Here is a 20,559-nt window from a genome sequence, read left to right on the forward strand (position 1 = left end):
GCATTAGCACATTTGTGAGTTTGAAAAAATGTCTCTGGTGTGGTGTGGAGCGTGACATGGAGCATCTTCCAGTCATGTATGGACTCCTGGCCTCTCCTGTAGATGGACAGCCTTGGGGGCAGGGAAGCCTTTCATTTGTCCTCAGTACCCACTGTCTAAACAGTGCCTAGAACATAGCTGACAACCAATAAATGCTTCCTGTGTGAATAAGTATTGAAAATGTGATTACATATTATTATACAAAGCATCTTTATAATGAGATACCATATTTTATTTATTTATTTATTTATTTATTTATTTATTTATTTATTTATTGAGGTGAAACCTCACTGTTGCCCAGGCTGGAGTGCAGTGGTGCGATCTCAGCTCACTTCAACCTCCACTTCCCGGGTTCAAGCGATTCTCATGTCTCAGCCTCTTGAGTAGCTGGGATTACAGTTGTGCGCCACCACACGTGGCTAATTTGTGTGTGTGTGTGTGTGTGTTTTTTTAGAGATGAGGTTTCACCATGGTGGCCAGGCTGGTCTTGAACTCGTGACCTCAGGTGATCTGCCCGCCTTGGCCTCCCAAAGTGCTGGGATTACAGGCATGGGCCACTGTACCTGGGCAGATACTGTATTTTATATCTGTATTTCTTCTTAATTAAAAAGCTTATGGCTCACGCCTGTAATCCGAGCACTTTGGGAGGCTGAGGTGGGCAGATCACCTGAGGTCAGGAGTTCGAGACCAGCCTGAGCAACATGGAGAAACCCTGTTTCTACTTAACAATACAAAAAAAGAAAAAAAAATTAGCCAGGCATGGTGGCTCATGCCTGTAATCCCAGCTATTCGGGAGGCTGAGGTGGGAGAATCACTTGAACCCGGGAAGTGGAGGTTGTGGTGAGCCGAGATCATGCCATTGCACTCCAGCCTGGACAAGAGCAAAAGTTCATCTCAAAAAAAAAAAAAAAAAAAAAGCCTTATTAAACTTGTGTTTATAATCACATGGCTTAACATGACACCTTAAATATCGTTATTTTGATCTTGATAAGATTAATGAAAACTTATGTTTTCCCTTTTCTAAAGCCCTGCAAAGTTATAAACGCAAAAGATGTTGACTTCATGTATGTTGAGCTCATTCAGCGCTGCAAGCAGATGTTCCTCACCCAGACAGACACTGGTGACGACCGTGTTTATCAGATGCCGAGCTTCCTCCAGTCTGTTGCTAGTGTCTTGCTGTACCTTGACACAGTAAGTGAACTAAACAGCACAGTTTTAAGTATTTAATCTTCATTTCTTCAAATAACTTGATGGAGTCATACAATACATTTAGTGTAGGCACTGTTGGGAACAATGTGACAGTTTTAGTATTTTGTGGCAATACAATTATTGTCATGAAACTTGATTTTTTGTTATCCAGAACAGGAAAAAAAAATTTGTTTCTCTTGCCATCTTTCTGAAAGATTTGGAATTGTTGCTTGGGATAGAATTGCACCTCAAGACAATTTTTACTGTGTGTGTTTTTTTTTTTTTTTTTTAAGGCAATCACAGTAATAAATGTTAAGCAGCAGGTTAGATGACAAACCATGTTTTTTTTAAACAAGTGTCTAATTCGGTTGTAATTACTTAGAATATTTGTATTATTCCTGTATTCATTGATTCCCTCCTCTAACTCACGGTTTGCTAATTATTTCCGGTAGGTTCCTGAGGTGTATACTCCAGTTCTGGAGCACCTTGTGGTGATGCAGATAGACAGTTTCCCACAGTACAGTCCAAAAATGCAGTTGGTGTGTTGCAGAGCCATAGTGAAGGTGTTCCTAGCTTTGGCAGCAAAAGGGCCAGTTCTCAGGAATTGCATTAGTACTGTGGGTAAGTTTGCAATTTATTGTTTTTATGAGTAATGTTGGATAATTAACACATTATTTGATATAGGTAAAGAGAATCTGTTTACCAAATTCTTTTGTATCTTTGATACAACTTTTGATGAACTCCTAAATTTTGGTAGACCAAAATCTCATCCTTTTTTCATCCTATTACCTCTGAATTTTAATAGTTTTACGTCTTTGGGTTTTTTTTCTTTATTTTTGGAGACAGGAGTCTCGCTCTGTCTCCCAGGCTGGAGTGCAGTGGTGGAATCTTGGTTTACTGCAATCTCTGTCTCCTGGGTTCAAGTGATTCTCTTGCCTCACCCTCCAGAGTAGCTGGGACTTACAGGCGCCTGCCACCACGCCTGGCTAATTTTTGTAGTTTTAGTAGAGACAGGGTTTCACCATATTGGCTAGGCTGGTCTTGAACTCCTGACCTTTTGATCCCCCTGCCTCGACCTCCCAAAGTGTTGGGATTACAGGCACGAGCCACCGCGCCTGGTCAATAATTTTAAGTTTTAAAATTAAAGCTGTTAATGAACTTAGAAAATAAATTGAGAGGTAAAGTTGGGTTCCAAAAATAAAATGACTGGTTTTTTTTTTTTTTTTTGAGCGTTTGATTCTATTTTTCAGTGTTTCCTTCATTTTTGTTTTTTTTTTTCTTTTTTCAGTGCATCAGGGTTTAATCAGAATATGTTCTAAACCAGTGGTCCTTCCAAAGGTAAATTCTGAATTTAATGTTTAGAAAATTAATCTGTTATCACTGAAAGTTAGGAATGTTGCTGAGGTTTTCGAATATAATTTTGCAAAAGTGGCCGTTCTTTTCTTAGTTATTAGCAATGCCTTACATTTTGAAAAGCATAGGACATAATACCTCTGTATTTTGTTAGGCAAATACACTTCTAAGGTATGAAACATCTTTAAGCATAACTTTAGGTTTTATACATTTTCGTAAACCAGAAAATGTTTTCTCTCTTGAAACTCTAGGACAGATTGCTGAGGGAGGCGTATCTTAGTTCCCAGAAATTATAGGACATATGATGAAATGAAAGATGGAACTGTGTACGAAAGCAAGATTATTATAGCACATTCAGTGGATATTGTATTGAAATACTTCTTGGTATATCACAGTTTTAGTCACAGAAGAATCACGTATTTTTCAGCTTTTTATTTATTTGTTTATTTTTTGAGACAGAGTCTCGCTCTATCATTCAGGCTGGAGTGCAGTGGCGCAATCTTGGCTCACTGCAGCCTTCCCCTCCAAGGTTCAAGCGATTCTCCTGCCTTAACCTCCCGAGTAGCTGGGATTACAGGCGACCGCCACCTTGCCCAGCTAATTTTTGTGTTTAGAGTAGAGACATTTTGCCATGTCAGCCAGGCTGGTTTCGAGCTCTTGACCTCAGGCGATCCACCCACCTTGGCCTCCCAGAGTGCTGGGATTACAGGTATGAGCCACCGCACCTGACCTCAGCTTTTTAAATTATGCTTTTATAATACAGTGTCTTCCTTAATTATATGGTCTCCTATGGGTGGCAGTTTAATTTAGAAAATTCCGAAAACCAGCATGTTCTGGCAGTAGTGCTGCTTCTGAGAATCCATCATTACACATTGTCATGCTGTCTTTCTGACCAGGGCCCCGAGTCTGAATCTGAAGACTACCGTGCTTCAGGGGAAGTCAGAACTGGCAAATGGAAGGTGCCCACATACAAAGACTACGTGGATCTCTTCAGACATCTCCTGACCTCTGACCAGATGATGGTAATGTTTACCATTTGAAAGCCATAAATGTACCTCACTTCCTCTATTATTAGTCTTCATAGTTTAGACATAAGACATATCAGAATTATATTTTACTAACTTTCAAAAATTTAAAACTGTACTTCAAAAATAAAAAATTAAAGCTATGAATCAGGAAGTTAGAATGAGAGTAGAAATAAATGAATTGAAAGAAACACAGACATAGAATTCCTTTAACATTAATTAGTTACTGTTGCTGCGTCCTCATTTTAATTTTAAATAGCGAGATGGTACAGCTCATTGCTAAGCTGTTCCTCCTAACAGGTCCAGTCTGAGGATGGATATATATGTATTTGTATATATGTATATATGTGTATGTTTGTATATGTGTGCGTATTATGTATGCACATAAGTATACGTGCATGTCCTTACATGTACACAGACATAGTGTCTGTAGATGCATATTACACATATTTGTGTTTATGCATACACATCCACAAATTAATTGGGGTAAATGCTTTGACAAGGATTTGCCTAAATCTTCTCACTTACCACTATATACAGAGTAAGTATTTGTTACATGACTGGATAAATGATATCTGACTGAAATAATGCTATTATAATAATTTAGGAAGGTAACTTGCAACTTGAAAACTTCCAGGTAAATCTGCTACAGTTTATCATCACTGTTTCCATAATACCCAAATCAGCACATATATCTGTATATGTGTCTTAATGTTTATAAAATACTCATACTAATACTTTTTTGCACAAGATTTTGAAGTTTATTGTTTTTTTTTATTTAAAGGATTCTATTTTAGCAGATGAAGCATTTTTCTCTGTGAATTCCTCCAGTGAAAGTCTGAATCATTTACTTTATGATGAATTTGTAAAATCCGTTTTGAAGATTGTTGAGAAATTGGATCTTACACTACAAACACAGACTGTTGGGGAACAAGAGGTTAGAAATTTTTATTAGTAGTAATTTTTCATCATTTTTGTATCAACTGTCTTTGCATATAAATATTTAGGGGATAATAGCACATTTGTAGAGGAGGACTGGAGGAAATTTGGTTCTTCAGGATTATTATGTGCCATTGATGCATTTCTGTTGGATATAACCTATTGTATAGAAAATGTTATTACTAGATGGTTCAAAAAGTAATTTATGTATGTTAATTTTTTTTTTTGTAAAAGTTATTTACTAGGCTCATTTGTTTCTTATTCCTTAGCAATAGTAAACAGTGACAGAAATCTTATGTAGAAATGACTTTGTGTAGGATAGGGAAACCTGGGGTTGCTCTTGTTTATAGTTAAGGAAACTTGTGGTACAAGGTGTTAAATGTGTTCCTGAGATAGAAGAGTATAGATAATAGGAAGAGAAATACGAAAATGCCCTCCCTTTTTTTTGCACATAATTTTCCTAGCCTGGATTAAAGATACGTCGTGGCTTAGGCCTGGTGCGGTGGATCACAAGGTCAGGAGATCGGGACCATCCTGGCTAACACGGTGAAGCCCTGTCTCTACTAAAAATACAAAAAATTAGGCAGGCATGGTGGCGGGCGCCTGTAGTCCCATCTACTTGGGAGGCTGAGGCAGGAGAATGGCATGAACCCAGGAGGCGGAGCTTGCATTGAGCTGAGATCACGCTACTGCACTCCAGCCTGGGCGACAGAGACTGTCTCAAAAAAAAAAAATTAGCCAGGTGTGGCGGCGGGCGCCCTAATCCCAGCTACTCAGGAGGCAAAGGCAGGAGAATGGCGTGAACCCCAGAGGCAGAGCTCGCAGTGAGCCGAGATGGTGCCACTCTGCTACAGCCTAGGTGACAGAGCGAGACTCTGTCTCAGAAAAAAAAGGGTAAGTCATGGCTTAAGGCCACCAGCCTGGAGCTGCCCTGCTCTTGTCTGAGGCATTGGTGGTAACTGGACTCCATGGTAATTAGGCTGACGAGAAAGAACTGAGATCCTGGGGAGGCATCTCACTTGCTTTCGACTGCAGTGATTGTTTCAGACTAGATTGTGCTGATTCGAGTTCACGCGTCAGTACCTCCCCTGCAGTCCTGAGAAGTTAGACAAGAGGTAATGGGGAGAATGTGCAGAGGAAACATGAAGGGAAAATGGTACAAACCCGTGGTCACATCAGCTTTGTTGTACTTGCAGTATTCTCTTTTTCATGCTGAATGATAGGTAGTAACACTGATGTGTGCTTTATTGCTCTTGTGCTTTGCATATGTCTAAAATAATTTTATTAAAAAAAAAAACTTGCCCAAAGGGACTTCCTCGAACTGTGTCAGCTGACAGACCTGCATTTTAGAACACGTGTGTGTTCATTGCTATCTTCAGTGGCTTCCCTTTCTCCTCTGTTCCCTGCCCTTCCAACTTGGTTCCAACAGATCAACAACCACCTGTTAGCACTTCCCAGATGTGTTTGATCTCCATCCTCCTCCTCCCTTATTGGTTTCTGCTGTCTATTTCTAGCTACTTGTGCAACATTTTAATTTGAATACACAGTTGTGTTTGGTAACACAAATTTGGTGACACAAACTTAGCATGTTTAAAACTGATCTTCGTGCACTTCCAAAACACCATATTTTTCATTTATCTTTCTTAATACTGTTAATAATTTCTCTATTTCTCTGTTTCTTCACTTGAAATCTCTAGGTCACCTGTTAAAAATCTGTCTCTGTCAAGGCATTACTGCTAGCTCCCTCAAGAAGTGCTGCCCACCCTTGGCATTTTTCTATTTGTCCCATTCTCTCATCACTTCCCGAGAGTCCTTTTGGTTAACGCTTTCTGCAAGTCCTGCACTTCTTATCAGACCATAGCTCTTGAGCACCCATCTTGGTCTTTCTTGCTGTTGCATTCTTTCTTCATAGCATCAGGCCTTGACCATGAAGTCAGTTGGAAAGTTATTTGTTGAGTGATTGGTGATTGAATGGTACAATGTTTCTTTGCTACAATTACTCTTTAAGAACGGAGATGAGGCTCCTGGTGTTTGGATGATCCCGACTTCAGATCCAGCGGCTAACTTGCATCCGGCTAAACCTAAAGATTTTTCGGCTTTCATTAACCTGGTGGAATTTTGCAGGTATTTTGTAAAATTCTAATTATTTAAGAATGAAAATGATTGTTACTTATTGGCTGTAATATAGGAAATCCCTTATGTAGATACAAGAAATGAAATAATAGGCCGGGCGCAATGGCTCACGCCTATAATCCCAGCACTTTGGGAGGCCGAGGTGGGCAGATCACGAGGTCAGGAGATCGAGACCATCCGGTTTCACCTGCTAACACAGTGAAACCCGGTCTCTACTAAAAATATAAAAAATTAGCTGGGCATAGTGGCGGGCATCTGTAGTCCCAGCTACTTGGGAGGCTGAGGCAGGAGAATGGCGTGAACCTGGGAGGCAGAGCTTGCAGTGAGCCGAGATTGCGCCACAGCACTCTAGCCTGGGCCACAGAGCGAGACTCCATCTCAAAAAAAAAAAAGAAATAATAAAAGACAAACTTTATAATCGATTATATAGATCTTTAAAAATGTATGTAAGTGTCCTAGCTTACAGTTTTCATTATTTTTTATGTTTAAAAGATCCTCAGGTAGAGAAAAATGGATTATAGATATAACTAAACATTTTAGGATACCTGAAAATGTTATGCAATGGAATTGTAGCTTAGTTATTTGTGTCCCTTATAATTTTAAGATCAGTATGATAAAAATTTCTACCTTCGATTTCTAATTTGTTTTTACAGAGAGATTCTCCCTGAGAAACAAGCAGAATTTTTTGAACCATGGGTGTACTCATTTTCATATGAATTAATTTTACAGTCTACAAGGTTGCCCCTCATCAGTGGTTTCTACAAATTGCTTTCTATTACAGTAAGAAATGCCAAGAAAATAAAATATTTCGAGGTGAGTCTTTTTTGCAGGACGTTGAATCTTGCATTTTTTTAGGTTATGAGTTTATATAAATGTATCATAAAATATGTGATTGTGGCCTATGCAGTTTTAAAGTCTACTAATTTTATTATATGTGTTTTAAAAAATTGATATGTGAGTGGCTGGCAGTTGGATAGCACTCTAAAAAGCTAGCAGCATTTTTTGCCCTGATGCTCAAGCACCTGGCTAATTATGTAAGATTAACAAGGCCTTTCAAAGTGTGGTCCCAGGACCAGCAGCCTTGAGCATTGCTTCCTGCATCAGAAACCCTGGGGGCAGGGCTCTGCCACCTGTGCTAGGAGCTACCAGGTGATTCTGGCACCTAGTGAAGTTTGAGAACAACTGGATTAGCATTCTGGACGCTTCAGTCAGTCACGTGATGAGCCCACCTGGGAATTACAGGGTGAGATGAGAAAGAGGGAATGGACTTAGTTGTGTCCATGGCTTCTCACTAGCCGCCACCTTCCCTCCTCTTGTTCTGACTGGCCTGTGCCTTGAAATGTCTGCAGAGTTGATTCTCTCTCCTGTCTTCATTGGATGTTGGTAACTTGAAATGGATTCACCCCTCTGAAGACAGGCTGGGAACCACTGGATTAGGATACAGTCTCCTGATTCTTGTTCAGTGTACTAACTTGCTGTTTTATTTGACAGGGAGTTAGTCCAAAGAGTCTGAAACACTCTCCTGAAGACCCAGAAAAGCATTCTTGCTTTGCTTTATTTGTGAAATTTGGCAAAGAGGTAATTTTTAAATGATTTATTTTAGTGTTATTATGAACTATTTTTAAATGAATGTTTATTGAAAAAATCCTAGTGATCATAAATAATTATTTTAAGAATTGGGGCTGGGTGTGGTGGCTCATGCCCTAATCCCAGCACTTTGGGAGGCTGAGGTGGGCGGATCACAAGGTCAGGAGTTTGAGACTAGCCTGACCAACGTAATGAAACCACGTCTCTACTAAAAATACAAAAATTATTCTGGCGTGGTGGTGCACGCCTGTAATCCCAGCTCCTCAGGAGGCTGAGGCAGGAGAACCACTTGAACCCCGGAGGCAGAGGTTGCAGTGACCTGAGATTGTGCCACTGTGCTCCAGCCTGGGCGACACAGTGAGACTCTGTCTCAAAAAAAAAAAGAATTGTGTCGGGTCAGGAGACTGGGGGAGGAGAATTGCTTGAACCTGGGAGATGGAGGTTGCAGTGAGCCAAGATAGTGCCACTGCACTCCAGCCTGGGAAACAGAGCGAGACTGTGTCTCAAATAAATAAATAAATAAAAATAAAAACAAAAGTGTGTTTGCTAAATCTAGAGTGGGAGTGAGGTCCTAAAAAAACTAGTAGAGGAAGTTATTTTGCTTCAAAAGTCCCTCATTCAGGCATGGTGGCTCAAGCCTTTAATCCTAGCACTTTGGGAGGCCAAGGTGGGTGGATCACTTGAGGGCAGGAGTTCAAGACCAGCCTGGCCAACATGGTGAAATCCCATCTCTATTAAAAATACAAAAAATTAGCCAGATGTGGTGATGAGTGCCTTTAATTCCAGCTACTTGGGAGGCCGAGGCAGGAGAACCGCTTGAAGGATGGCAGAGGTTGCAGTGAGCCGAGTTGCACCACTGCACTCGCCTGGGTGGCAGCACGACTCTATCTTACAAAAAAAAAAGGCCCTCGAGCTCTCTTAGCGTAATTCAATTGAGTGATGACAACTCAAAATGAAATAGATTCTTGTTTTTCCATGTAGTAGGTATTAAGCATTTCAACAAATTAACTTTCCTGGAGGTTAGTGTGTAATTTGTAAGTGAATGTGGTCATGTCAATAAAGACTACATGCCCATTTTTGTATTTGAGAACAGGGCAAATTCTTTTTAGTTGATTTTCAAATGTAGGCTCTATTCAGATATACATTATTGTCTTCTTTCTTGTTAAGGTGGCAGTTAAAATGAAGCAATACAAAGATGAACTTTTGGTCTCCTGTTTGACCTTTCTTCTGTCCCTGCCACATGACATCATCGAACTCGATATTAGAGCCTACATTCCTGCGCTGCAGGTAGGTGTTGTCTTGAACAGAGCCATCTGGGCTCTGTTCAAGACATCTGGGACTGTTGTGAGTCCCAGAGCACATGGAAACACCACGCTCTTGCCAAGGCAGTCCCAGCAAGCGTTTCCTCACAGGCGTACCCGGGTCAGGGTCTGTTTCTGCCACTTACTGGCTTTGGGACTTAGACCCTTGGTGACTCTGAACTGCACTTGGAGGTCGATGTGAGAGTTAAACCTGTGTGTCTTGAAAGGCTGCGGTATACCACAGCCACAGAGACAGCTGCTTGCTTTCCTCCTAATTACCTGGACTGCACACTCCAGCAGTGTCGGGTGTCCAGCAATAAAAAGGTGTATTCATTAGAAACCACAATTACATGGTGTTTTTTTTCCTTTAAATCTTTTATTTCTTGTGTTTTAGTTTAACTTGTTTGTGTTAACATACAGATGGCTTTCAAACTGGGCCTGAGCTATACCCCCTTGGCAGAAGTAGGCCTGAATGCTCTAGAAGAATGGTCAATTTATATCGACAGACATGTAATGCAGCCTTATTACAAAGACATTCTCCCCTGCCTGGATGGCTACCTGAAGACTTCAGCCTTGTCAGGTAAGGTTTAGAAGAATTACGATGTGTATTGTAATTAAAATGGAAATGGAATAACTATAATAGGTAGGACTGTATTTTTGCAACTTCTGAAATGTAAACCCAACATGTTCAAAATATGTTTGATTGCTATTTTTGTAATTTCCCTAATTTCTCTGACTCTAATTATAATAAATATAGTTGAGGTATTAAAAATATTTTTCATTTACTCCCTTATAGCTTACTAAGATTTATAAAATCTTCAAAGACAAGGACTGTCTTAAATACCTTTAAATTTTTATGGCTCCTAATACACTGCTTTGCAAAAAAATTTGTTGAATAAATCAGTGAGGAATTAAAAACTTCAGAAAATTCAATAGTGATTTTGTATTTTTACTTTCACTAGATTTTTATTGCTTTTTAAAACATAGCTGATGAAGCACACTAAGGGTAGCTAATTAAGAATTGGGAAAAAAGTGTCATCATAGAAAAAATAGGTTTGGGAAAAGAGTCAAAGGAAAAAATTATCTGTCCAGGTAAAAATATTACTAGTCAAGAAAAAAAGTAGGACTTAAGAGTTGGGATGGGGCACAGACTTACTTAAACTGGAGTGAAAAGAGACCTTGTCATCCAATGCAAGTGAACAGATTCCATTGGGAGAAAGACTGAAGTATTTGTAAGAATTTAAGCTTTACTATCTTCAAAGTAGAAGTCAAGTAGTAATTTGTAAGGTTTTTTCCTTCATGAGGCCAAAAAAAGAAATACAGAAAAAAAATTGTGAGGTTTTACTTATGTAAATCGTTATTTTATTGTTAAATCTTACTGGCTTGGAAACATTAAGTAAAAGTTGCGTGACAGATTTCATGCACTGTGTCTGGTTTTTGTGACATCCGCGGTACATATGCAGAGTTCATGAAGAAAAGTCACAATTTTTTTTTACAGATTGTAATAACAAGTATGTTTTAGAGACCAAAATTACAAACTAGTTGATCTTTATAGCTTTTAAAATTCACATTTATGTAAGGAGTGCCATAATTTGAGTGTTCGTGACAAATACATCACTTAGTAAAATGAATGTATCCGATAGCATATATCTTTGTAGTATTTAATTTTCTTTTTTGAGTTCTGTTAATTAACTCATTGAAAAGATTTGTATTAGATTAATAAAGGAAGTTACTGTGATTGTTTTAAAGGATTTGCCTGGGCCGGGCGCGGTGGCTCAAGCCTGTAATCCCAGCACTTTGGGAGGCCTAGACAGGCGGATCACGAGGTCAGGAGATTGAGACCATCCTGGCTAACACGGTGAAACCCCGTCTCTACTAAAATATACAAAAAAAAAAACTAGCCGGGCAAGGTGGCGGTCGCCTGTAGTTCCAGCTACTCGGGAGGCTGAGACTTGAGAATGGCATGAACCCGGGAGGCGGAGCTTGCAGTGAGCTGAGATCCGGCCACTGCACTCCAGCCTGGGCGACAGAGCGAGACTCCATCTCAAAAAAAAAAAAAAAAAAAGGATTTGCCTGTTAAACATATACTCTATCTAGATTATTCGATCCTTGAGAAAAACAGAAAGTAAGCAACATTAGGTGACAAAACAAAATCTATCATGTTAGAGATGAAAATTAGTGTTTTAATAACTTTTTTTGATATATCAAACTTCCAGAACAGTTGCAGTAACAGTAAAAAGAACTCCATGAGTTCTCTCTGGATTCACCAGTTATTAAGATTTTGTACCATTTATGTTATCGCATGTACTTTCTCTATTGTGTGTTTGTGCATGTTTTTACATTTAAATGGGACATTTTTTTCGGAACTGTTTGTGAATAAGCTGAAGGTGTCATAGATCTTGAAGACTTCATTGTATATTTCTTTTATTTATTTATTTATTTATTTATTTGTTTTTTGAGATGGAGTCTCGCTCTGTCGCCCAGGCTGGAGTGCAGTGGCCGGATCTCGGCTCACTGCAAGCTCCGCCTCCCGGGTTTATGCCATTCTCCTGCCTCAGACTCCCGAGTAGCTGGGACTACAGGCGCCCGCCACCTCGCCGGGCTAGTTTTTTGTATTTTTTAGTAGAGACGGGGTTTCACTGTGTTAGCCACGATGGTCTCGATCTCCTGACCTCGTGATCCGCCTGTCTCGGCCTCCCAAAGTGCTGGGATTACAGGCTTGAGCCACCGCGCCCGGCCCATTGTATATTTCTTAAGAGTGAGAACATTTTTACATAACAACAGTATTATTATCAAAATCAGGAAAGATAACATGGATACATATTCTTCCAAGTAACAGTCAATAGGCACATTTTTCACTTGCCCTATTAATTTATTTTTTTAGCTGCATTTTTCCTGGTTTAGAATTCAGTGTAGGATCATGTGTTACTTTTAGTTGTAACTCTTTAGGCTTCTTTAATGTGGGATAGTTCTTCAACCTTTCTTAGTTCTTACGACTTGTCATTTTTGAAGACTGCAGGCCAGTTAGTTTGAACAGTGTCCTTCCATGTGGGTTTGTCTGATGTTTCCTCTTGGTGAGTTTTGGGCTATGCCTTTTTGACAGACCCTGGGTCCTCTTCAGGACCCTTGGTGTCTTTGCTGGTTGTTTCCACTCTAACCATTTGGTCAGTGTTTGCATCATCTTTTTGTGGTCATCGAGTTACTATTTTTCCCTCTCGTGAGTTAGTAATTTGAGGCATTCCACACTCCACTTCCTAAAGTGATCAGTCCTGAGGCCTTTAGGTGGTACAGAGGAAGGTAGATGCTGGGCAGGGGGAGGTCCCAGGTGCTCCCGAGGGCGTGAGGAGGTCATCCCCCACGGGGTGACCTGGCATGGGGTTTACCCAAGCCAGATGAGGCACCCACGTGTTGGGACAGCTGTCTAGGATGTCGGGGTGCACCCAGGAGGGTGATGGAGGTAGTAGTTTGGTTACACACAGGGGATTGAACAAATACGTAAATTCATTGAGAGTAAGGGAAACTAGGTTTCTCATGTTGGAGTGAGCTACAAATACAGAAAGACAGGAAATTGGAATGGACACTGTGGAGCTGCATTGGAAATGGGTATATCAGTGTGAACCCATTGTCCTCCTCCTCCCTCTGCGTCTCCCCAGTTATATATGTGTGTTCACATATGGATGCATCTAAATAAATGTGGAAATAGGACCGAGAGAGAGAGTGTGTGTGTGTTTGTGTGTTACATATAGTCTGACCTCTGAAGGCACCTGCCTAGGAGTGTGGTACCTGAATAGTAACAGGCAAACTTGGCACCCAGGTCATGGCCTCCAAATCTCATTTTCTTTTTCTTTTTATTATTAATTTTTTGAGACAGAGTCTCACTCTGTTGCCCAGGCAGGAGTGCAGTGGCATGATCTTGGCTCACTAAAACCTCTGCCTGCTGGTTTCAACTGATCCTTCCACCTCAGCCTTCCAAGTAGTTGAGACTACAGTCATGCACCACCACGCCCAGCTAATTTTTGTATTTTTAGTAGAGTTGAGGTCTCACTGTGTTGACCAGACTGGTCTCGAGCTCCTGACCTCAAGTGATCTACCCACCTTGGCCTCCCAAAGTGCTGGGATTACAGGCGTGAGCTACCATGCCCAGACCCACACCTCATTTTCCATTAATGGAACCAGGACTCCTTGGTTCCATCCTGGGGCCAGGAAAATATGTTATGAACCCAGAATACTGTGTTTTATAGAACATCCAGAAAGTAAGGACCTGTTAAAAGCATGATGGGGGAAATGTCACAGGCAAAATTAGTGATGATTTGAGCATCAAAATAAATAACTTTAGAAACATTATAACCCATGTAATCAAATAGGAAGCAGTGAGCATATACAGATATAAATAAGTAAAATGAGTGAGTTAAAGTTTCCTAGTGGTTTTTTGTTTGTTTGGTGTGTAATAAGTTGTTATAAACTTAGCTTAAAATAGCACCCAATGATTATTTCATAGATTTGTAGGACACAAGTCCAGATGGGCTCAGCTGGGTTCTCTGTTCAGTCATATGACTGAAATCAAGGTGTTGGCTAGGCCAGGTTTGTTCACTCCCCATCGAGGTTGTTGGCAGGATTCAGTTCCATGTGATTGGAGAACCAAGGTTCCTGTCTCTTTGCTGACTGACAGCTGGAGCATGATTCTCGGTTCGTGGAGGCCTCTGAGTGTCCTCCTAGGTGGCCCCTACACCTTCACAGCCAGCATGGCACTTATTGAAGTACCATGGTTTTAAAGTACCTCGCCCAAACATGTACTAATGATTGAGAGTGAAAATAGTGGCTTTACAGCAGAGACACCTGGTAGAGCCCTTCTCAGCCCACTGACTAGCAGTAGGACTTGTGGGCCACACGTGCATCCTGATTTGGCTTGCTGAGGGGGAACTCAGTGCCGCTCTGGACCTCTCCTGTCAAAGACACATGGCCTGAATCTCCTTTTTCAGACAGCGAAGTCAGCATAAAGCTCAGAAAATTTTTCGGATAAGACAGTGAATCTTTGCTGTCTTGGCAGATTACATACAAAGAATGACTTCTTGGCCGGGCACAGTGGCTCATTCCTGTAATCCCATAACTTGGGTGGATCACCTGAGGTCAGGAGTTTGAGACCAGCCTGGCAAACATGGTGAAACCCTGTCTCTACTAAAAAGACAAAAAATTAGCCAGGCATGGTGGTGCACACCTGTAATCCCAGCTACTTGGGAGGCCGAGGCAGGAGAATCACTTGAACCCGGTAGGCGGAGGTTGCAGTGAGCTGAGATCGCTTCATTGCACTCCAGCCTGGGCGACAGAGTGAGATTTCGTCCCAAAAAAGAAAGAAAAAAGAATGACTTCTCATGGTATAGGCAAAGGCCTTGATCAGTAAACCAAAGAACCAAACTTTTCAAGGTTAAGTCACCTTTGCTAAAAATTTAACTCATTTAATATTATCTTTTCAGGCTCAGATAGTCACTTTCTGAGATTTGTCCTATGTTGTGTCCTTTCATATTCTGAAACCAATTGACACAACTTTCAAATACCGGTTCCCAGGGAGTCTGGGAGATCAGAACTATTCTCATAGAAATACTGAGATGTTATGCATGTTAACATAACCTCCAAATCAATCAATAAGTTTTTAAAACATTATTTCTGTTTCCAATATTGTAACTGCTGCTAGTTCTAACCCACAAAACAAAGATTTATGGGGGTAAGTCCCAATTCTGGCAAAAGATCCAGACACGAAAAAGTCTGAGACTCACTGTTTTATGAGGAACTACCCTCCTTACTTAAAAATGAAAAGCAGGCTGGGTGCACTGGCTCACACCTGTAATCCCAGGTACCATTTTGACTGACCGAGGGATGAGGATCACTTAAGGCCAGGAGTTCGAGACCAGTCTGGGCAACATAAGGAGACCTTATCTCTACAAATTGTTTTTTTTTTTCTGAGACGAAGTATCGCTCTGTTACCCAGACTGGAGTGCAGTGGCGCGATCTTGGCTCACTGCAACTTCCGCCTCCCCGGTTCAAGCAGTTCTCCTGCCTCAGCCTCCCAAGTGACTGGGATTACAGGTGTGCACCACTGTACCTGGCTAATTTCGTTACAAAAATTTTAAAAATTAGCTGGATGTGGTGGTGTATGCCTGTGGTTTCAGCTACTTGGGAGGCTGAGGTGGGAGGATTATTTGAGCCTGGGAGGTTGAGGCTGAAATGGGAGGATTGCTTGAAGCTGGGAGGTCAAGGCTGCGCTGAGTCATGATTGCACCACTGCACCATAGCTTGGTGACAGAGTGAGAGCCTTCTCAAGAAAGAAAAAAGAAAAATCAGACTGGGTGCTGTGGCTCACACCTGTAATCCAAGAAAAAAGAAAAATCAGGCTGGGTGCAGTGGCTCACGCCTGTAATCCAAGCACTTTGGGAGGCTGAGGTGGGCAGATCACATGAGGTCAGGAGTTCGAGACCAGCCTGGCCAACATGGTAAAACCCTGGCTCTACTAAAAATAGATAAATTATCTGGGTGTGGTGCACACTTGTAATCCCAGCTACTCGGGAGGCTGAGGCAGAATTGCTTGAACCTGGGAGGCGGAGGTTGCAGTGAGCGGAGATGGTGCCATTGCACTCCAGTCCAGGTGACAGAGCAAGACTCTGTCTCAAAAAAAAAAAAAAAAGCATGCATGCAATTGTATTTCTGTACTATTCTTCTAATATAGCCACACAACGACTTGTTAATTATATAACATACTAAACTCATGGTTCACCTAGAAAACTGGAGTGAGTAATTGAGAATAGCCTTACACACTAGCAGTATGTCAGACTCATGGAGCTCACAGATACCACTGTCTGCAGCCCCCCAAGAGACAGCATGTACATGCCTATTAGCATGACCCAAGGTTCCTACCTTCAATGGCCTATAAAAGCGAAAAGGAAAAGCACATAAACATAAAAATTGTGCCTTTTCATCAATATTTCAGTATTCTATTAATATTTTACTTAGAAATTATCAAAGTACCCAACCATCCAAAGTATCCATTAACTCAGTCAGTCCAAGGTTGCAAATTGCCTAAAGATAATAGTCTTCCAGTTGGCATGCTACACAATATAATTACTGGGGAAATAAAAACTTTACCCAGGCCGGGCGCGGTGGCTCAAGCCTGTAATCCCAGCACTTTGGGAGGCCGAGGCAGGCGGATCACGAGGTCAGGAGATCGAGACCATCCTGGCTAACACGGTGAAACCCCATCTCTACTAAAAAATACAAAAAACTAGCTGGGCGAGGTGGCGGGCGCCTGTAGTCCCAGCTACTCGGGAGTCTGAGGCAGGAGAATGGCATAAACCCGGGAGGCGGAGCTTGCAGTGAGCTGAGATCCAGCCACTGCACTCCAGCCCGGGCGACAGAGCGAGACTCCATCTCAAAAAAAAAAAAAAAAAAAAGTTTACCCAGGTAATGATTCAATTTAGTTGGACATAAACTTATTACATTTTTCATAATCTTTTTTTTTCCCCCCCAAGATGGAGTCTTGCTTTGTTGCCCAGGCTGGAGTGCAGTGGTACGATCTTGACTCACTGCAAGCTCCACCTCCCGGGTTCACGCTATTCTCCTACCTCAGGCTCCCGAGTAGCTAGGACTACAGGCACCCACCTCCACGCCTGGCTATTTTTTTGTATTTTTAGTAGAGATGGGGGTTTCACCATGTTATCCAGGATAGTCTAGATCTCCTGACCTGGTGATCTGCCCCCCTCGGCCTCCCAAAGTGCTGGGATTACAGGCGTGAGCCACCGCACTCAGCCACATTTTTCATAATCTTAAAAGTTATATGTGACTGTTTCAGATGTTGAAAAAGTTCTGGAGATGGATGTGGTGATGGTTGCACAACACTGTGAATGTAATCAGTGCCACTCAAGTATATACCTAAAAATGGTTAAAAGAGTACATTTCATGTTATGTATATTATACCACAGTTTTAAAAAATGTTATTGAGAAGTAATGTTAGCTTATTAGCCGGAATAACTATAGGGAAAACAAACACAAGTAGAATAAAGTGTATGTTCGTATTGTATTTAATACTGATAGATAAAATAGACTTATATAAACCAAAATATTAAACTTGTCTGTTTACCACAGATGTGCCTTAATTATGTGAATCTTCCTAAATGATCCCAAATTGTTTTCTGTATGATTTTTAAAGTCTAGCACATTTAAAACACTGTTAATTCAACTTCCTTATTTTTGGAGAATTTTAGGAATACTCAATTTACATATCTGTATAAATCAGAACAGAGATCCTTTAAGAGACTTTATAATCTAATTTATCAATCCCCTCCAAATACTGGAGAACATTATACACAAAATTAGATATAGGTCTTTGTTGATTATAGACACATATTTGCAAAGACACATAGAGAGCTTAGTAAATAGTTTCAGTTCCACAACTTGAGCCAAAAACCAGGAGATACAGACATTGCCAAGACCAGCCAGCAGTGCTAGAGGAATTAAAGACACACACACAGAAATACAGAGTGTGGAGTGGTAAATCATGGGGCTGACAGCCTTTGGAGTTGGGAGCCAGGAACAGAGATTTACCCACATATTTACTGACAGCAAGCCAGTGATAAGCATTGTTTCTATAGATTATAGATTAACTAAAACAGGAAACAAAGGGATGGGCTACAACAAAAAGGCTGGGCTGAAATAAAGGGTTGGGCTCTGGCTAGTTATTTGTAGCAGGAGCATGTCCTTAAGGCACAGATGGCTCATGCTGTTGTTTGTGGTTCAGGAACGCCTTAAGTGGTTTTCCGCCCTGGGTGGGTCAGGTGTTCCTTGCCCTCATTCCAATAAACCCACAACCTTCAGCGTGGACATCATGGCCATCATGAACATGTCACAGTGCTGTAGAGATTTTGTTTATGGCCAGTTTTGGGGCCAGTTTATGGCCAGATTTGGAGGCCTGTTCCCAAATGACATAGAAAATGCTGAATTGTCCAGATATCAAAGATCTGTTTTTTCCAATGAACTAAAAATTCTTAACTTATTGGAGCTCAAAAAAAAAAAAAAAAAAAAAAAACTCACTAAAAACTAGATTCTCTTATCATCTGTGGCCCATCAGAGAGTAGAACTCTTTAACATCTACCCATAGAAGGTCACCAAACAGACCACACAATTATAGAAAGGAAAAGAACTAGCTAGAGAGACAGAGCAGAGGTAAGATCCCACTGCCAGGGATTCATTCTGGAACCAAGAGAAGACTTGCTGGGGTTAAACCACCGGGAGGTGCCCTTCCACAGTGCCGCTCACCTGGCTGTGTCAGTGAATGCACTGGACATCTCAGAACTGTTGGAAATGACTTTATAGTTGTAGAACTATGACTGCAGAGAGAAAATGAACATGTGTCAGAGTTTAATTCAGCAGTTAATAAAGGAAATAGTAAAATGGTACAACTCGGTCCCATAACCTGAGTTTAATCATGAGAAAATATTAGACAAATGCAAATGGAGAGACCATGTATAAAATTACTAACATATGATTTTTTAAATGTCCAAATTATGAAATGCAAGGAAGTACTGAAGAACAGCTTCAGTCTAAAAGAGACTAAAGAGATAGGTCAACTAAGTGCAATATGCTGTCCTGAATTAAAAACATTGTTAGGTGAATGCTGAACTCTGAGTGGTGCTAAGGAGTGAATGTTGGTAATCTGGTTTGGATGGTTGTGTGGCAGTTGTTTGGGAGGCTGTCCTTGTGGAAAACACACATTGAAGCATTTGGGGCAGTGGGGTGTTGAGTCGGTCACTTACCCTCAGTGCTTCAGGAAAGAAATGATATACTCTTCATTCTCTGTAAGTTTATGATTGCTTAAAAAAAAAAGGAATTTATTATATGGGGTACTTTAACACCGTAAATATTCTTGTTCCTCATCAAGCTCACCATAATGGTTTTAGTATCCACTGACAATTCTTCTGAATCAGGTATTACTTTGATGGTTGCAAAATGGTGATTTTCTACCCCTATCATTTCTTTCATCCTAGTTGATGTTCTGCAAGAAACAATTTTCCCTGTTATTTATTTATCTGTATTAGTAAGATTTGTGGATTCTTATTTTTTCAGTGGGTCTAATCTTTTGCCGTCATGATTGGTTTTGATGCTCACATCGTCCCAGATTTGGCCCGAGTGTGATGCGCGGGAGCCACTCCTGCGCCATGAGATGATTCATGCTCTTCTCGACCCTGGAGTCAGACACTTCCCAAGGAGCCATGTTCCGTTTGTCAGACACTGATGTTTAAAAGCAACCAACATTTATATTTTTTGTTTTAGAAACTTAATTTTGTTAAATCATAATTTAGGATTTTAATGTTTCTATTTGACAGTATAGTTTGTTGTCGCTAATGTGCATTAAATGAATGAATGAATGAATGCTATTTTAAATTTATTTTTGTTTACTATTGATAGATGAGACCAAGAATAACTGGGAAGTGTCAGCTCTTTCTCGGGCTGCCCAGAAAGGATTTAATAAAGTGGTGTTAAAGCATCTGAAGAAGACAAAGAACCTTTCATCAGTAAGAAGTCCTTTGTATTTTCTGTACCTTACATAATGCAGAGATCAGATTCTAACACTTGTGAAAAGTAAAAATCTTCATTTAAAATGTTAGTTGTTTTTGTATGCAAAGTAGAGTACAATATAAAAATAATTTTAATATATTGGCCAGTCATGGTGGCGCACACCTGTAATCCCAGCACTTTAGGAGGCTGAGGTGGGTTATTGCTTGAGCTCAGCCTGGGCAACATAGGAAGACCCTGTCTCTACTAAAAAATACAAAAAATTAGCTGGGTGTACTGGCGCATGCCTGTGGTCCCAGCTACTTGGGAGGCTGAGGTGGGAGAATCACCTGTGCCTGGGAAGTTGAGGCTGTAGTGAGCAAGATCACACCACTGCACTCCAGCCTGGGCAATGGGAGTGGCCTGACTCAAAAAAAATTAATATATTTTTAGCAATG

At 40.8% G+C, this 20,559-nt stretch overlaps 1 protein-coding gene across 5 annotated transcripts in view; it reads left to right on the top strand.

The window, feature by feature from the left end:
• LOC105496922 (protein kinase, DNA-activated, catalytic subunit) overlaps positions 1–20,559 on the top strand; it is a 189,831-nt gene that overhangs the window by 21,450 nt on the left and 147,822 nt on the right. For all 5 annotated transcript variants that reach the window (XM_071068290.1, XM_071068288.1, XM_071068291.1 and 2 more), the window contains exons 12-22: positions 1,066–1,230; positions 1,680–1,848; positions 2,516–2,565; positions 3,477–3,602; positions 4,390–4,542; positions 6,553–6,668; positions 7,331–7,490; positions 8,169–8,255; positions 9,432–9,551; positions 9,986–10,145; positions 20,015–20,121. In XM_071068290.1, the coding sequence (XP_070924391.1) occupies positions 1,066–1,230; positions 1,680–1,848; positions 2,516–2,565; positions 3,477–3,602; positions 4,390–4,542; positions 6,553–6,668; positions 7,331–7,490; positions 8,169–8,255; positions 9,432–9,551; positions 9,986–10,145; positions 20,015–20,121 (1,413 nt within the window). The remainder of the gene's footprint in view (positions 1–1,065; positions 1,231–1,679; positions 1,849–2,515; positions 2,566–3,476; positions 3,603–4,389; positions 4,543–6,552; positions 6,669–7,330; positions 7,491–8,168; positions 8,256–9,431; positions 9,552–9,985; positions 10,146–20,014; positions 20,122–20,559) is intronic.

This window comes from Macaca nemestrina, chromosome 8, assembly GCF_043159975.1.
Source record: "Macaca nemestrina isolate mMacNem1 chromosome 8, mMacNem.hap1, whole genome shotgun sequence".
In the NCBI taxonomy this organism is placed as follows: Eukaryota; Metazoa; Chordata; class Mammalia; order Primates; family Cercopithecidae; genus Macaca; species Macaca nemestrina.